Source organism: Poromitra crassiceps (genome assembly GCF_964638095.1).
Source record: "Poromitra crassiceps genome assembly, chromosome: 6".
Taxonomy (NCBI): Eukaryota; Metazoa; Chordata; class Actinopteri; order Beryciformes; family Melamphaidae; genus Poromitra; species Poromitra crassiceps.
Genome location: NC_139627.1, coordinates 38,123,010 through 38,141,821, shown reverse-complemented (window position 1 = coordinate 38,141,821; position 18,812 = coordinate 38,123,010). Strand labels below are relative to the sequence as shown.

At 43.7% G+C, this 18,812-nt stretch overlaps 1 protein-coding gene across 1 annotated transcript in view; it reads left to right on the top strand.

Annotated features, from left to right (window-relative positions):
- uxs1 (UDP-glucuronate decarboxylase 1) overlaps nucleotides 1-18,812 on the top strand; it is a 77,840-nt gene that overhangs the window by 5,948 nt on the left and 53,080 nt on the right. Inside the window, exons 2-6 of the mRNA XM_083639551.1 lie at nucleotides 2,291-2,318; nucleotides 6,409-6,457; nucleotides 11,615-11,658; nucleotides 12,342-12,402; nucleotides 15,546-15,726. Coding sequence (XP_083495677.1) covers nucleotides 2,291-2,318; nucleotides 6,409-6,457; nucleotides 11,615-11,658; nucleotides 12,342-12,402; nucleotides 15,546-15,726 — 363 coding nt within the window. The remainder of the gene's footprint in view (nucleotides 1-2,290; nucleotides 2,319-6,408; nucleotides 6,458-11,614; nucleotides 11,659-12,341; nucleotides 12,403-15,545; nucleotides 15,727-18,812) is intronic.

Here is an 18,812-nt window from a genome sequence, read left to right as displayed (position 1 = left end):
GCGATTGAGCGTATATTCGCCTGGGAGAAAAATCGCTGGGTGTCCGAGCGACAGAGACAGAGCGATAGGGCGAAAAATCGCTCGTCACCCGAGATGAAATATCCCAACTCGAGCGAAATTTAGCTGGCAACAGTCACTTGCCGCTCAACGCTGATTGGCTGCCGTGTGAGTCAAGGATCACACTGGCTTGGAACAAACCGCTGGTTTATTAGTGTGGCAACAAACCGCATTGACAGGCTGACAGCTGACATGAAGTGAAGTCTGTACTACCGGTATAGATACACAAGCTCGCGTTAGGAGCACGCTGATAGGCTTAGCTTGTAAACAACTATGGTGGCTCGTAGTGGACAAACATCATGACATTGCGTTTTCATCCTGACGTTAGCCCCCAGATGTCCGTCAATTCTTGTGCCTGTTGACGAGCGATTTAAACACAGCGACAGAGCGATTCCAAAGGGTTGAATCGAGCGACAGGGAGAAAAATAAATATCTCGGTGTGAACACAGCTTTAGCCAGTAACATGCTTTAGTTTTTATTATTATTAATGAAATAGAAAAATACATTGGATTATGCGGTAGATTTCAGAAGTGACTGGTACGAGAGTCTGCTGAGTGTGAAGGGGGCCATGAGCAAAAACGTAAAAAACAACAGAAAAAAATTATAATTCATCTGCATCATCTTTTGTAATAATCGTCCTTGATAATCGTCCTTGTGAGCACAGGCAGCGGCCGATGCAGATTAATTAAAATTTTTAATATTCGGCACAGATTAATTGGCCGGCCGATTAATCGGTCGACCTCTAGTGTCTACGGTGGGAACTAGGGCTGCACGATTTATTGTATTTTCATCGTCATCGCGATATGAAAATGCGTGATGAACACATCGCAAAAGTCACGTGTTATCGCAAAAAAAAAATGTTTTTACAGTGCACCTGAACGCAACATGCAAGATACCGGCTGAATAAGTGTCCAAATGTTCATGTCATTCTGGCCAATACTCCACTTCTGTTATAACATTTCAGTCTGGAATATGGAATATCTTTCAATAATCGTTATGATGACTAAAAGGCTAAAAGTAATCTCATGTGTAAGAAATGACTGTTCTACATTGAAGTAAAAATGTAAATAATTAACTTGTTGGTTTTGGATTTTTTTTAGCTTCAAGAGTGCATTTTTGTTTGTATGACCATCAACACAGGCTTTGAGAATCTCGTGCCACTTACTGATACGTATGCTTAAATTAACACACTCATATTGCAAAATGAATTTAGGCCCTCACTGTAATACTTCAGAAGTTGAATTTGAAGTTCAGCATTAATAAATTTGTCATTTTTTGTCTTAGTTTTACCTTTGTGTGTTATTGCAATATAAAACTACATAATTGAGAATCGATTCTAGATTCTGGAATCGAGAATCGTTGGAATCGAGAATCGTTGGAATCGAGAATCGATTCTGGAATCGGATCGTGACCCCAGGAATCGGAATCGGATCGGATCCTGGCTTAGCCGGATCGGAGCACCCCTACCCATTAATATTTTTGTTTATAGCTTTTTTTTATTTATCGCAGGTCATATCGTCATCGCAATATTGAACAGTGTTATCGCACATCGCAGCTTTTCCTCATATCGTGCAGCCCTAGTGGGAACCTCCTTGCCCTGATGCATGTATCTCACAGCATGACAGCATTGCCTGATTGCCTCCCCTCTCCGTTTCTCAGTTTTACCTGTTACTTCATGAATTACAATGCTCAGTAGAAATGTGCACTCAGTAGAGATCTCTGCCAGGCTTTCTGTCCTTAACTTCCAAGCTACTGTAGCTTGCCAACCGGTGTTTCCAACCGAGAGCAGTCAGACGTATATACAGTCATAATGATGGTATAAAACAGTCAATAACATACAGGCATAAATGTTCACAGAACATTGTAGGCTGATTGGTCGAGTAGTAGTATGTGAGATCAGCTGCTGACGGAAGAGACAGATAACACACGCACACACACACACACACACCCCCACCGAACACATGATCTCCCCCCATGCTTCACCTGGCGGAGATAAGAATTCAGTGAGACTACAGGAGTGGAAGCAAATCACAAATAACTGACAACTCACGTCGCAGCCTATGAAAACCAGCAGTTATATCATATAATTAATTTTGTATCATCCTTTGAATCTGTTCCTATATCTTTTTACAACGTCAAATTCCTGAAATGTGTGTGACAAGTGTAAAATTGTGCATTACCGTAATTATATTCTGCCAATTCTTTTGACCACCTTTCCCTTTCTCTCTTCCAGCTGTCTGGGGAACATATACAAACATGAGGTACAGTAATACATTTTTTTTGTTAGGTTATTCTCAGTTTTTACTGAGACGCTTGCTTGTGGGAAACTACATACCACTATTGGAATGTAAGATCTCAGTGAGTGGAATTTGTTTTCACACAAAGCCTTTTGATTCAAATCAGCCTCTCGCCTCTTCTGCTTCATTGTTTCACTTTACCCAATCAACCACATCATTGAGTGCGTTTACATGCAAACAATAAACGGATAACTGAGAATAATCAGTTTATGGCAATAATCTGATTTGTGCGTTTACATGCACTTCAATAATCCGACAATAGGAAAAACCCGGGTTTACATGATTCAGTCAATTAGTCGGATTACTCTCCAGAAGGCAGCGGTAATTCCGCAATAAAACAACAAAAGAAGTTGCAAAATGCAAAATCACATTTTCATTACTTCTTTGTCCGGCTCGGAGGATGGTTTAGGTGAAAATTAGTTTGTATCTCGTTGTCTAACTAGGGAGGCGTCGCTTTGGAAGTGTGAATCTGTCATATATTTCCAACTTTACCAAGCATAGAGCACAGAGACAGGCAGGCGACTGAGGCACGTCAAATAACATGAACGATACAGATCTTGACCCAACTGAATTTAAATAGCTGTCAGAAAACGGAGAGAATTAAAGTCCCTGGAAACCAGAAATCATTTTTTATTATTTAGCATTTTGAGTTCATCACATCACAGGAACCTATGTTAATAAGCCACCAGCCAAATTTGAACGATGATGAACGTCGCAAAGTATATAAATTTAGGTTTGACAGTCATGGCAAAAGTGATGAGAATCAATTAGATTTTAGAGTGTATTTTCTCCCGCGGACTGTGTGGGCATGTCCCGTCTGCAGCAGAGGAGACCTGCTGGAGGAGACCTGCTCGGAGGAGACCTCTCTCTCCGTTAATGGAGAGAGAGAGAGAGAGAAGGAGTGTGTGTGTTCGCGCGTTGCTCGACGCATAGCACAGACAGAGAGGGTTTACAGAGAGGAAGAGATCTCTGCGCTGCGAGTGCACAGCGCTACTGTGTGTGTCAGTGTGTGTGTGTGCGCGCGTGCGTGATTCGTTTTATTAATGCGTCGTTCTATTCGAGACAAATATTCGTCATCTCCTGTATCCACATTACAACATAGCAGTGCAGCAACGGGGAGGCAGCAGGTCGGGAAACGCCTGTTGCAGGAGCTCCGTGCTGCTCACCTTCATCTAATCAAGCCGGCTGTGGTGCGCCATGGCCGGGGAGAAGAAGCAGAAAGGGGCCAGTGAGTGAGTGAGTGAGCAGCGCGCGTCTCCAGCTGCCTCTCTCTCCCGCAACGTGTACATGCACAGATGTATAAACCTGAAAGAAAGCTGGTTATGCTGTAGACATGCAGAGAGAAGACCGATTATTGGCCAGAAACCTAGGTGTGTTTATCGGTTTTCTCTTAACCCGTTTATGACTATAAACGGATAAAGCTTATCGGTGTATGCTGTTTACATGACCACTTGAATAATCAGGTAACTCCAGAAATCCGCTAATAAACAGTTTATTGTGTGCATGTAAACGCACTCAGTGTGTGTCGTTGTCAGTACAAGCTTTGGCCTTGGCAGCCCTTCTCTCCCAAGTGTTGTTCCTGTTGTCAGCACAAGCTTTGGCCTTGGCAGGCCTTCTCCGTCAAGTGTTGTTCCTGCCGCAGCCTCAGTCCCTCTCATGCCTGCAGCTCATACATGATGTCCCAAACACAGTCCGAGTTTTAACAGGCGGCAAATGTAGTGAGCATAATACTCCCATCCTTGCTCTCCTCTCCTCCATTTAGAATAGATTTTAAGATCTTCCTGTGCAATGAGCTGCCTGAGGAAATAAGGCTTCCTTTAAATCACTTATCAAGAGTTACTTTTACACACTTGCATTATTAGTATTTGATTTGCGTGTTCTTAATCTTGTGTCCTCGCTGTCCTTTGTTTTGTCTTGCTGTTTGCACTTTGTTCTTGATTTCTCTTGCTCTCTGATAAGCACTTTGTAAACCCTGGCTGTTTTTAGATAATAGATAAAAGATAATAGACAAAATACATAGCAATATATCGATATATATCGACTAGAATTATCGCGCGCTCCTTTCTAGCGCTCCTTTCTAGCCTCCCTCGCTGCCCCGCACGCTCGCCCGCTCAACTGGCCGGGCCCGTGCTCATTTCTAGCGTGCCTTGTTGGTTTACCCTCGAGTTCTCGCCGGCTTCATGGGTTCACAGGCTTGCCCGGCCTCGCATGCTGCGTGGGCTCCTAAGTTGTACACACACAACTTGGCCGCTCCGCAGCCTCACCCGCAGCTCAGCTGCAGCGCGGCTTTGCCCGCTGTTGAGCAATTGTGTCCTGCGTGGAACCGGCCACCTGATTATATTAGTAAGATATCGTGATATATATGTGATGAGAAGATATCGTCTTAGATTTTGGATATATGGCTTAAGTGTTGTCTTTTCCTGGTAATAGACTGCATTACAGTAAAGCGATGTCATTTTCTGAACTTACCAGACTGTTCTAGCTGTTGTATTATTTGCCTTTACCCACTTAGTCATTATATTATCCACATTAATGATTATTCATCAATAATCTAATTGTGTACATATTTTGTGAAAGCACCAATAGTCATTAGGGATAAAAATGTTGGGGTAAAAAAAAAAAGGCAGATGTAGTGAGCATAGCTCTGGCCAAATCTAACTGACATCACTGTGAACACAAAACAAAGAAAACTTCTGATATAATATGATTGTTTTAATAAAGTGTATTACTCAATTATAGTCAATACAAAAATAAAGGCTTTTATAGAACGGGAAGCCAATGACTGCTTAGTCTGCAGATAAAACACAATGACAAAAAGCATACTAATTTAGACTCTTATTGTCATGTTATGTTGACTGATGCTTTTTACGTAGCCTAATCTGCGCGACTGCACCTTTGTGTTCCTTATTATTGGCTCTCTTAGATGGCTCTGTCCAGCAGCTAGCTCAACTGTAAAGTCCCTTTGTTATAGTGGGACTCCCGGCTAGCGCGTTAGCTTAACATTAGCGTGTTGTTTTTTGGAGTTAAATACACAATCCCTGGATGTTTCATTTCGGGTAAAGGGGTTTCCATTAGTTTCTATATGTTTACACCAGCTCTATGAGTATGAAGTGCTTTTGCGGGGCTGTTTGATCACAAGCAGTGTCAGTGTGTCTGCCAAGCGGGTGAGCCTGAAGTGTAGGCCGCGCTACGAGCTAACGCTAACACTCGCTAAGCTAACGTAAAACAACAAACAAATCCGCTGCATCATCGCCAGCATTGGTTTAACATAATAGACGTTTGCCCTCCTCTCGGAACCCATGCGGGACATGGATTGCAAATTACAATAGCTGTGATAATCTAAACTGAAAAACGGCAACATACTGCATGGGAGCAGCCATGTTTGGCCATCGCAGCTGTGATGTCACGAGCGTGCGACAACAATAGCTCCGGTCCGAGGCAAAAACAAAGCCTGATTATCGGCTGTTAATTTATCGGAAAAAGGCCATTACCGGAATAATAAATAATAACGCAAAAATGGCCATATCGGCCGATAATTTATCGGTCCGATAATTATCGTGCATCCCTAATAGTCATTTTACAATATCGTCCAGTTCCAGCAATATTGTCGCAATATCGATATTGAGGTATTTGGTAAAAGAATATCGTGATATTAGGTTTTCCATGTTAATGAGATTGCGATACAGTGTTGAAACAGAACAGAGCAATTGAAAAATGTAATTCATGATGAGGAGTGTCTGAGATGTTCTTGGATTACACAAGATTACACACATTATCCTATATAATGTGGCCTTTTCTGGTGTGCGGGGTTGTGTGTGTGTGTGTGTGTGTGTGTGTGTATATATATGTATGTGTGTGTGTGTGTGTGGACCTGTGCTTCATGCTGGGGGCCGTTGGCTCTGGGCTTGACTGATTATGGTTTCCTTGCTCATGGAAACATGGTGAGGCAAGAGTAAATATTTCTAATCACGCTTAGGAGGGGGGTAAGTTATTAATGCAACCATCTGGACTTCGTGTCTCTCCCCATCTCCTTTTCTCTCATTCTCTGTCGCAGATCGATACAAGAACATGGAGAGATGAAGATTGAGCAGAGAATTGATGAAGTGAGTTGTGCTCGAGTCTGGTTTCTTCTTTTTACATGGCGTAGTAAATCTGTTATGATTATGAATCGTGTCAGTTGTGTGTTTTCAACCACTATTACTCCTTGTAATGATACACATGTGAGGACATTCCATTGATTCACATTCATTCCCTAACCACTACATGCCTAAACCTAAACTAACCCTAACAGCTATCTGTTACATTTCTCTTGTGACACTAATGAGGGTTTCCAACTTCCAATCATGGAAGATGGAAACCCTAATTAGTGTTTTGCTTGCACCTGTGTTTATCCTGCCTTTTCGACACAAAATGGCCCCCGTGAGAAGGGTCTATTGTGGAATTGAGAATTTAAAAAGCTATGACACTGCTCCATAGGCAAAACTCTGTTATAAATACAAATAAAAACAATCTTAAAAGTACGATACAATACTACAAAAACAAAAAACTGGTGCTTAGCCTATAGAGACAGTTGGCGTGTGTGGGAACGCCCACAAAATGTTATACAGCTAGTGCGCGAGTGGGGTAAAACCATCCATATATCTCAATGGGCTGACTCACCAAAGGAATGTGCTGTAGCTCTAACTACAGTTTTGGGGATTCTAGAGCAGAACACAAGACGTCTGCTCAGATGTGCGTTTACTGCGGTGGTTAAATCGTGTCTGCCTGGGCTGGGCTAGCAGCTAAATTCTAACTTTGCTGAATGGATAGAACGGGGGATTTACCCCCACCCTGACCACGCCCCCAGCCAGGCTGAGCCAGCTAACCCAGCGTCTATGACGAGACATCGCCTCAACCTATGCCCGGTGGGGGGTCAATTCCTGGCTCTCTATGGATCACAGTGTCATGACAGCAGGTGGCAGGCTCTCTATGGATCGCAGTGTCGTGACAGCAGGTGGAAGGCGCTCTATGGATCGCAGTGTCGTGACAGGAGGTGGCAGGCGCTCTATGGATCGCAGTGTCGTGACAGCAGGTGGCAGGCGCTCTATGGATCGCAGTGTCGTGACAGCAGGTGGCAGCAGGCTCTCTATGGATCGCAGTGTCGTGACAGCAGGTGGCAGCAGGCGCTCTATGGATCGCAGTGTCGTGACAGCAGGTGGAAGGCGCTCTATGGATCGCAGTGTCGTGACAGCAGGTGGCAGGCGCTCTATGGATCGCAGTGTCGTTCGTTCGGTTGCCCTGTGGTCACTCTGTGAAAGTGTGCTGTCGGGAGTTAAATAGCAAGCGCTCAATTGGGAGACCCGTGTTCGATTCTTGGCACTTGCACAAAATTCTATGTTGCGGGGCCGTTAGATTCTTAGTCTGTCTAATGGAATTTACATAGCAAACAGAAAACACACACAATTGAAAAGTCAGCTCCATAACAGATCATTGTTATTGAATCTAAATATTTGCTTATCAAATAGTGCAGTTACGCATTAAGTCATTTTGCTATCTGGTTAACCTTACAGTTCAAAGCGGCAGCTTGCCTGTGAAAGCTCATTTGTTTTTGCCTTCACTGCTGATGACATTTCCTCATAATGAATGTTGTGGTGTCATCGACTTGTTTTGAAGTGCAAACTATAATGCTGCATCCTGGCTCCCCTGGCCAGTGACACTTAGGAATAGACTAGGTGACAACCAAGTATAGTTTGGTGACAAGCTGGAGAGACAGTTGACGGTCGGAGAGACGACATCCGTACGGGATGGGATTAGCACCCCAGCCTGGCTCTCTCGTGAGGGAGAAATCCACAAACGCTACGCATTAGCCTCCTGAAAATCTGTGCAAAGATCGGCGCGGCCTGGGGTCCTTCAGGCTAGAGCGAGGTGCTCGCCGCAGGCGAATGACGTGCAGCGCACAGGCCTTCTTGAGGCGTCCTCTCTGCCCATGGTAGGATTGCCTTTTCCCCGGGAGGGTCTGGTGAGACGTAGGAGGAGCCCGGCCTGGAGTCACCCACACAGGGCCTAGACCACACATGGGCAAAATACGGCCCGCGGGCCGCATGTGGCCCGCCGGCGCCTCCTGTGTGGCCCGCGATGGAATTGCAATTTTTTTCTTTTTTCTTTTTTTTTCTTTACAATGCATCTGAAGGCAACATGCAAGATACCCGCTGAATAAGTTTCCAAATGTTCATGTCATTCTGGCCAATACTCCACTTCTGTTATAGCATTTCAGTCTGGAATATGGAATATCTTTCAATAATCTTTATGGCTAAAAGGCTAAAAGTAATGTCATGTGTAAGAAATGACTGTTCTACATTGAAGTAAACATTTAAATAATTAACTCGTTGGTTTTGGATTTATTTAGCTTCAAGAGTGCATTTTTGTTCTTGTGTGACCCTCAACACAGGCTTTGAGAATCCCGGGCCATTTACTGATACTTATGCTTAAATTAACCCACTCATATTCTAGTTTATTTCAAGAAAAAACATTTCGGCTAGTGGAAATTCTAATTGGCTGGTAACTTTAAAATCTAGCAGCCATATTGGCAGGTGGTCAAAAAAGTTAATTTCAAGCCCTGCAGGGAGAGCAGGTGGTGACATAGGAGTGAGTGAGAAAATGATCAAATATTGGTGGTTAAGACTGAATAATGACATCACAACTGTTAATTAAAAAAGAGTTATTCCTCTAAACCTGGCTTCAAATGCCCCAAATTTTTCGCGCTGGGGCCGTTCAGCCCTCAGCAAAATCTGGTAACAAGGATTTTTTTTTGTGGCCCTCTATCATCAAAGTTGCCCATCCATGGGTTACGGCATGACAATATTTGTTCAGCCCCCGGCAACAATCTGGGTTTCTCATGTGGCCCCCCATGAAAAATAGTTGCCCACCCCTGGCCTAGACCCTCCATGCACCGAAGGGCCTTACAATACTGCGGTGTAGCACTAACTCTTTTGCAGCGGATTGGGGTGATCAACCCTTCCGCAGGCAACGTTGCAGACAGAGTAGGAAGGCTGATCCGTGAGCGGCTGCTTCTGGGACGCGGGTCGGGGTCTTAATCGGCCTCGGCTGGGTCTACTGGGCGAGGGTGTATGATGTTGAGAGACCCGAAACACCTTACGACCCCAGCTAAACATCACTGATGTCCCAGCGCATGCTGTAGCATGTATTTTAAATCAATGCTGCTGAGTCATGGTAATGAGAGGAAATGTGCTCTACAAGTAGGAGTGGGAATCACCAGATGCCCACGATACAATACTAAAACGATACTTGAGTCACGATACGATAGTATTGCGATATCGGCGATATTGCAATATATTGAATATTGTGATATATTGAATATTGCGATATATTGTCACTCCTAACTCGTTTTCCTACCTTTTCCTTGACCTCACCAGAAGTAAAACATGCAGTGTTTTTTTGTTTTGTTTTGGCCCCACACGTAGGCTACATTATTAAGCTTCTCTGGACTCAATACACCACTGCAGGCGCGGACTTCACCATCGGGCGCTTCGGGCAGATGCCCGGTGGCCTGGCATGGCATTGCCTGCAACTCCCCCCCCCCCCCCTCAATATCGATACTTGGCGTCCAAATATCGATACAATATCGTCAGGCAAAATATCGCGATACTATGGTGTATCGATTCCCCCCCCCACCCGTATCTACAAGTGCCCCTGTGAATGTCCTTAAAGTCGAAGTGAACCGGAGGCGAATGCAATAGCAGGAGCGTCGGAGACTCAAACAAATCTTGTCTGAGATGACAAGGTTGAGAGATGGACCACAAGCCGCACAATGCCGGGTGTCGATGATTTGATTTGACAATTCTGGGGACTGGCTTTGGCATTGGCTAATCACGGCATGTTCCACCCCCAAATCAAGTGGGATTCAGCATGTTGTCGTGCTACGCGAGTGGGATCCCCGGAGTACCAGGCAGCCAGCTGCTTCGCGCGGAACGAGCGGACAATCCGATGCATGGGTGATGCCCGCCCGCCTGGAATCTTCGAGGGGCGACCCCTGACAACCAGCAGGCTCTCAAGTGCGCACCTTTATCGCTGCTGTAAATACGATATTCCTGGAATGCGAGCCAGTTGCATTTCTTTGCATACTTAGACATTATCATTTTTGTTTTTTGTTCATGTTTCATACAATTGGCCAAGGTAGTAGTTAGTTTATGGGATAGGAATTCTGCCAGATGACAGGCACTAGACGCCATTTTCTCTTTATTTTGGAAGAGAAAATTATCCTGAAATGAAGATTTGATTGACAGCTGCCATGTCGTGATATGATTGGTTGAAATGGGGTAGAAATTTGATAGTACTACTAGGTGACGTCAGCAAACTGTAGATTACTGTTATCAATGAAATCTTGAAAAATGAACTTTTGATGTGAAAAACTAAAGAAATTAGATTTTTGTGATTTTTTTGCATACATTATTAAATAGGTGCACTGCATACCCAGGTATTTGAACTAAAAGAAAAGAAAAGTCATTTTTGGGTTCAGCTCGACTTTAAGACCAGTAAAATAGGGGAAGCTACAGAGAATAGTAGATTTTCTACATTTGTGTAGCTTTACCTGCATGCTGTCTTGATCCTTGCTACAAATCCAAAGAAGCGAAAGACGTGCCATCACTGGCCACAGTGAAGCTTTACTTTCCATGCTTCATCTCAAAGCACAATTATAACCTCTCCTCCCACCAGCCCTGACTCCCAACTGTAATTCATAATTATGATATAGATTAATTTCTAGGCATGAATGTGTTGGCAGCAGCAGCTACAGCCTGGGGTTCTTGGTGTCCATGATTCATTATAGTGAAAAATAGACTGTACTGTAACTAAGTAAGGGATAATCCCAGAGGTGTCCAATATCAAGAATTATCGGATGACGGGGAGGCCGTGGAGGACTGCGGAGACTCCGCGGTCCTCCACGGCCTCCGCAAATAATAATTAATAAATAATTAATAATTAATAAATAATAATTTTTGGCAAGTGACCCTGGTGACTCCGCGGCGGCGGCGGCGGAGTCCATTATATACCAGGGTCACTTGCCTAAAAATAAAATGAAGATCATGAATTTATATGTTCATGCGTTTTGCAATCAAAATATTTAAGTTATTCATAAGCCATAAGTCAGTTTCCCTGGTAACACCTGCTGGTTTGACTAATACCTGGAGCAATCATTACCATCCCATAAGGTTCTTATGCAATGGAAACGTTGTTACACCAACCTCTACTCATCTCTTTTACAGGCCGTGGCTCCCCTTAGAGAGAAGATTCGTGATCTGGAGTTAAGGTATATGCACATTATGCAGCGTGTGTACACTCACAGAGCGCAGACACACTGGAAATGGATCTGAGGCTGAGGCGGAGGCGCAGCGCGCGCAATTTCATTTCAGCGTCCGTGCAGACTAGACCGTCTGACCGATCACACCGGCCGTGACGCGGCGTGACGGGATGTGACGCCGCTTGCTCCCTGCAGCGAGAGTTTGCGTGTCTGGTCGATGTTTGACACGAGGCGCGTGCGTCCGCGTGCAGCCAGGCAGTACAAGTTGTGAGCGGCGCGGAGCCAAACAGAGCGCTTCTGGTGTGAATGGCCAGGGCAGGCTCCTGCTCGACGCTTCAGTGACGCGCAGCGTCGCTTCCATTTCCAGTGTGTCTGCGCCATCGCCTTGTAACTTGGAATTGATATGCCATTCCCATGCACTGACATATTAGTCTGTATTATTATTTACAGATACTTGCTTAATTACTGTTTTCTGTCATCTTGTGTAAGCCTGAGTTACCATGAAATGTCCAGTAATGGGGCCTTTATTTACCTCGGCAAAAGGACTTTTATTAGAGACAGTAGACTATTATTTGTTTTGCCAGGTGATTGAATTTACTTGTATAAAGAAGTGTCCTGCTCAAATGTACTATCCTCTACCATGACCTCTTACTTTGTTACTTACTACCACCAATTTATCTTCTCTGCTGCAGTTTTTCCCAGAAATATCCTCCTGTGAAATTCCTGTCAGAAAAGGATCGGAAGAGAATTTTGGTATGTGACAAACACACTCACAGCAATTAGTCACGACTCACTAGCATTACTTTATTCAACCTCTAGTCTAGTCCCAGTTTCACAGTTCTATCGAGAGCCAAAGTGAAACGTCAATTCCTGCTTGCTCCCTGTACCAGCGCTGAAAAAATTATGAATGGCAGTGAACGGAGAATAACGTTACTTCTTTGATCCCGTTTGAATTGTGCCACGGGGTGCCAACGTTAACGTTTTGTCAATTTAAAACATAACTTTGCATGTCAAGAAAGTCGCAGTTTGTCGCAGCAAGTGACGTTCACTTTGCCTCTCTATTGCAGCCTGCGCGTCATTCCAACACTTTCCCCTCGTCATTTCTATAACTTTTTTTTCTTGCTGGCTTGTCCTAACCTTAAAGTCCCTGGAAACCAAAATCCACAAAAACCTTCTAACTATTAAATTTAGGGTCTTATGTGAGTAATTGTGTGTCTCAGAAAGTGGTTTACCGTAATTTCCGCACTATAAGGCACACCTGAGTATAAGCCGCAGCAGCAAAATTGCCTGTTTGTTACATATATAAGCCGCACCGGACTATAAACCGCGGGTGTTTTGATGTTTAATTACCATATGTAAGGGTTCGTGCACAGAGGGGATTGTCGGGAAAGAGATGGCTGTTTGGGGAAGCTCCCATTTATTAACATTTCAACAAAACAAAACAAAAGTCAGGTCACTAATCCCCAGACAAAATCACACATTGTGAGATGCTTAAAAATCACCATCGGCGGGAGCTTTACTCCAGATGCTGTGCAGCCAAGAACACAAGTGAAATTCGTTCTCTCGTGACCTGTGGTTCTCAACGTGATGGACGATTCACCTTTCTTGTTAACAGTCCTAGTGAGAGGCAGGTCGAACGTCAAAGGCACTTCATCCATATTTATGATCTGCTCCGGTCCGATGATCTTTCTTTGTGTGAATTCGCCGAAGTTTGTAATTTTCTCCTGGTAGTCGGGAGGGAGTTGCTGACACAGTCGTCCGCGCCCTGACGGACAGTCCCTTTCGTCTCGGGTTTGTGCATGATCCTTTGCTGCTGCTGCTGTTGTTGTTGTTCCTGTCTCGCTACTGTCTCAGACATGGCTTTCAGGCTCAATCGCCGCCATCGTCGTAACACAGCCAGTTCTCCATCTTTTGAAGCATGATGTTAGATTACAACGAGCTAGTTGTGTGGCTTAGCCTTCCAAAATGTTGCCGTTAGTTTTTTAGAATGTAATACATAGAATTGGGAATGTTACATTCAATTTCATTCAGACTGTCTTTCAGGCTCAATCGCTGCCATTTTCCCCCCGGAGCGAGGGAGGAGGGAGGGTGTTTTACCGTAGTGGCTGAGAGAGCGTAGTGGCACAGTGCTCCAATCAGGTCGCGAGGCACATTTTTTGCAACATTATCCAATCAGGGTCTCGCTCTCGTAATGTCTGTCTTGCTCTCGTTCTGCCTCATACCAACATCCATAGATTTTGGAGGTCCCCGAGCGGCCGTTAGCTGATAAAATCCATAGATAAGCCGCATCGTTATATAAGCCGCAGGGCCAAAAAACGGGGAAAAAGCCGCGGCTTATAGTCCGAAATTTACGGTACATTACTTTCAACCCTAACCCCAAAAATCGACACTTTTCTACAAGGTCTGGATTTCCATTTCCTCATTGAAGAGAGCGGTGCGCGCGGTGCTAAAATGCATGATCTTATCACGTCATAAGATTTAATCGAATCACACACACGCATGCACGCACGCGCGCACACACACACTGACACACACACAGTAGCGCTGTGCACTCGCAGCGGCAGAGCAGAGATCTCTTCCTCTCTGCCAGTACGCTATGTGCGGAGCAACGCGTGAACACACACACACACACACACACACACCCATCTCTCTTTCCTTCTCTCTCTCTCCTCTCCCTCTGTCTCCTCCGAGCAGTCTCCTCCGAGAGAGAGAGAGAGAGAAATTTCCCTGCTGCAGACGGGACACGCCCACACAGTCCGTGGGAGAAAATACACTCTAAAAACTTATTTATTTATTTATTTTATTCGTTTATTTGGATGGGACAGTGCAAAATTAATGAACACAGAAACCACAGAACAGATAGTAAAACCTGGAACATACTGTAGTAAAAGTGTAAAAATTGCCGGATTTAGCACGAGGCTAATTTCCATCCGTTGTCCCATAAAACATAAAACACAAAAAACAGAGCGTAAAACGTAGAACAGAATAAAAACATACATAAAACATAGGTAGCAGCAGTACACTCTAAAACTACGTAAAACATAAGTAACAACAAAACACTCTAAAATACATGGCAGCAATTACACTTAGAAAAATAAAAATACTCAATTGATACGCAAAAAATACGCAATTGATTCTCATGACTTTTGCCATGACTGTCAAACCTAAATTTATATACTTTGCGACGTTCATCCTCGTTCAAATTTGGCTGGTGGCTTATTAACATAGGTTCCTGTGATGTGATGAACTCAAACTGCTAAATAATAAAAAAATATTCCTAGTTTCCAGGGACTTTAATATTCTTTTCCTCCCCGGGGGAACTAATAATAATAATTAATAATTGATTGGATTTATATAGCGCCTTTCTAGACACTCAAAGCACTTCACATATCAGGGGACGGAACTCAACTCAACCACCACCGATGTGTAGCACCCACCTGGGTGATGCACGGCAGCCAAATTAGAGGCAGCGAAATTGCAGTTCCACTTCATTATAGAGAGCCGCAGGAATGAGTCCGGAAATCATCAATGCTAACACTCCTTGTTAAATTATGTTAATATATATTGTTAAATGTGCTAAATGTGTAATGGTGGGGGGGGGGGAGGGGGACAAGCGGAAAAGAAGTCGCTCACGACTAGTTTTATTTTTTTGCAAATCCTAAAAATGTTTGGGCCCCGTTGATCTAAGTTCTAGTTTGATCTCATTGAAAGTGGATTTAAAGCAAATCTGTGACTTCTAAGGCCTGTTTTCCATGTTGGCAAACATCTACTGGTCTTCGTCTGTTAAAAGCAATAAATACAGAGAGAGTGACTGTGAGGCCAGACCATCTATTATTTATCACCAATAAATGTGTATCTTTTACTGATGGTATCATACTTGTGTATCCCTTCGCTAGATCACTGGTGGGGCAGGCTTTGTGGGGTCCCATCTGACGGACAAATTGATGATGGATGGCCATGAGGTGACCGTGGTGGACAACTTCTTCACCGGAAGGAAGAGAAACGTGGAGCACTGGATTGGCCATGAAAACTTCGAGCTCATCAATCACGATGTGGTGGAGCCACTTTATATTGAGGGTGAGGCAGAGAACAGGCATGGGATGTCATGAGACAATTCTTACATACTGTAGTGGGGCCAAGTGGGGTTTGCTTATGGCAGAGCTAACCCAATGATCGAGCCAGAAGCGTGTGGCGGGGCTTCAAAATATTATGTGAAGTTTGTGGAATGTTGTAGCTAAATGTCCATGGGGGGATCATAGGGATGGGCATCTTAAGTAATTTAAATACTCGAGTACTCTCCTTCCATTATGGACGAGTAATCGAGTACTCGACGGGGGGGGAGGGGGGGGGGGGGGTCGGTGATGTCCATGTGGAAACACAACACAAGCAGAACCCAAGTTTGCAGTTAATTTTGCATTAGCCATATGTCTGTAAGAATATCTATTACAATGATAATAATGACAGAGCAGGGGTAGTACTCTGTGTAGTGGCTGTTCACACAACGTTAGCGTTTTTGCATGGAAAAAGCGCTGCCTGGAGCACTTATTGTGAGGAAATAAATGTGGACGGACCATGACGGTGATCTGACGTTAGCTCAGAAGCTGTTGGCCTACCTCAGTAAACTCCGGTGGTTGGATGGTTAACGCCTCCCCCCTCCACAAAGCTTAATGGGAGAATATCTCCAGTAGGGGTGTCACAATATATCGTCCCACGAAATTTCGCGATAGTAAAACGTCACGATATGTATCGTTGAGATGAAATCTCATATCGTGAAAAAAAAAAAAAAAATTTTTTTTTTTTTTTTTTTTTTTTTTTCAAAAGTAGACAAAGAAACGTCTTTGTTTGTTGAAGTTCAATGTGTGGAAAGTAGTTCAGTTGAACAAGTCTCTGAAGAGACACATGAGAAGTTATACAGGAGAGAAACCATTCAATTGAGTTTCTGGCAAAACTGTTTACTTGACAGGAAAAACTGAAGATGCATAAAAAATAGACTAAGAAAAGTCTTGTTGTTTGAGTTTGAAGAAAAACTGAAGATGCATAATGAGAATTTATACTGCTGAGAAACCTTTTAGTTCAAAGTAAATCTAAGTGACGGTGTAACTCATTCTATTTCAAGATAAGCCTTATCTCCAATCTCATGTTTTTTCTAGTTGTTATTGTAATAACAATTTCCCACAACAGCATGTTTTGTATTTGTGCATTTCAAATAAAATACTACTTTTCCAGTCATATATTGTCATTATTCAAGTTTAAAAAAATATTGTTAAAATCGTATCGTATCGTATCGTTATCGTGAACCCAGTATCGTGATACGTATCGTATCGTGAACTGAGTGTATCGTGACACCCCTAATCTCCAGCCACCATTTTTCACGAGCTGGGAAAACTTCTCTACCCTGACGGCATCACAACGGCGTTTGTTGCTGCTAGCAAACGAGGTAATGCGAGACTGCTTTTCATCTGCCCCTGTTAGGTTGACGTTTTCCTTGTGCTTTACACGCATGTGGTTAAGCATTGAACTGGTATGTTTATGATACGCAAGTTTAACATTACATAACCTGCACTGCGCAGTCGATGTCGTATTTCTGTCGAAATACTTCCAAACGTTGCTCTTATGCGGCGGCATGTTGTATCGCCAGATTCACCTGTGGTGTCGTGTGCAGAGCTACCATTTTTAAAGGGGAGGGGGGTGGGCCGAGTACCCGGACAGCTGAAACGCTACTCGACTAATGACGTTACAAACGAGTACTGGAGTACCAGAGTAGTCGTCCCCATCCCTAGGGGATCAGCAGATATCTTAGTTACAACAAGATTGAGGTAGCAAAGTAGTTTTGTGTTTATATTTGTGGTATTTATTCAGTTGTGGAAATCCCGTCATATCTAGAAAGCATTAAGATCAAGTTGGCTGGCTGGGAGTCTACTGACGAAAACTGTGACACTTTCCCCTTCTGCTCCAATCCATTCACCGTCACATACGCCACTCTCACTCGCTCCCTCTCTCTCTCTCTACCAAACACTCGCTCCCTCTCTCTCTCTCACACACACTCGTGACGTAAAATTACTGCGCACTGCCCTATTCTTAAAGGGGCAATGCTGCTCCTATAACATACGGTTCAAGCTCAGTTTAGTTTTACTGGTGAAGTTTCTGTCTGGATTGAAACCATTTGATTTGTTAATTGTGGATCATTTTAATTCATATGTTTGTCAATTGATAGATTTAAACAGACACTGGTGCAATGCAATTGGCACACGCAACATGTTCGATATGAATAAACTTTGAATGGGGCGGGCGAACAGTGCTGTGTGCATTGTTTGTCACTTGATACATTCAAACACACAGTCACACAGACACACACATGGTTCAATTTGGACATGTTCAATATGAATACATTTTGAATGGGGCAGGCTAACAGCTCTGTGCAGCGGGGCGAACGGGCACTGCACTAGTCTTAATTAATGAGAGTAATCTCACCTATTCAGCCCTCCATGTGTAAAACAGAAAGAGGTCAAGAAGAACAGAGTTGTGTCTGTCACTGAAGCAACAACAAAGGATAGTCTGATTGAAATCTATACTTGCCTACAGAGATATCCACAACGGCTTTCTATGGATTATTTCCCCTTTATTCTCCTGGGGCCAGTTGCACCAAGTGGTCTTATGACTGGTCTTAAGCTAAGTTGGTCGTAACTTTACGACCTAACAGCTATGCCGGTTGCACCAAGAGGGCTTAAGCCTTCTTTTCACTACGCCCAGGCGTAACTCTTACGCCTGGTCAGGAGGAGGCGCAATGAAGTGCCTGCCTGTAACAGAGATCTCCGTGTCTATCAGCGGAGACCTGCTGTAATTGAGTCCTTACCGTCCTCATCGTCGTAAAGTCGCCTTTGAAGCATGAAGTTAGATTATAACGAACTAGTTGTGTGGCTTAGCCTTCCCAAATGTTGAGGGTCGTTTTTTAGAATTTAATACATAGAATTGGGAATGTTACATTCAATTTCATTCAGACTGCCCAAATCCCACATCTCTGCTGCAGTAAAAATGCTTGTCAAAGCAGTAATTAAACAAGTCTATTGTCGGGTGTACCTAATGCATTTGAAATTGCTCTCAGGATGATGCCATCAAATTGAAAGCCATGATTAGGGATAATTGTAATGATGTAATGAATGAAG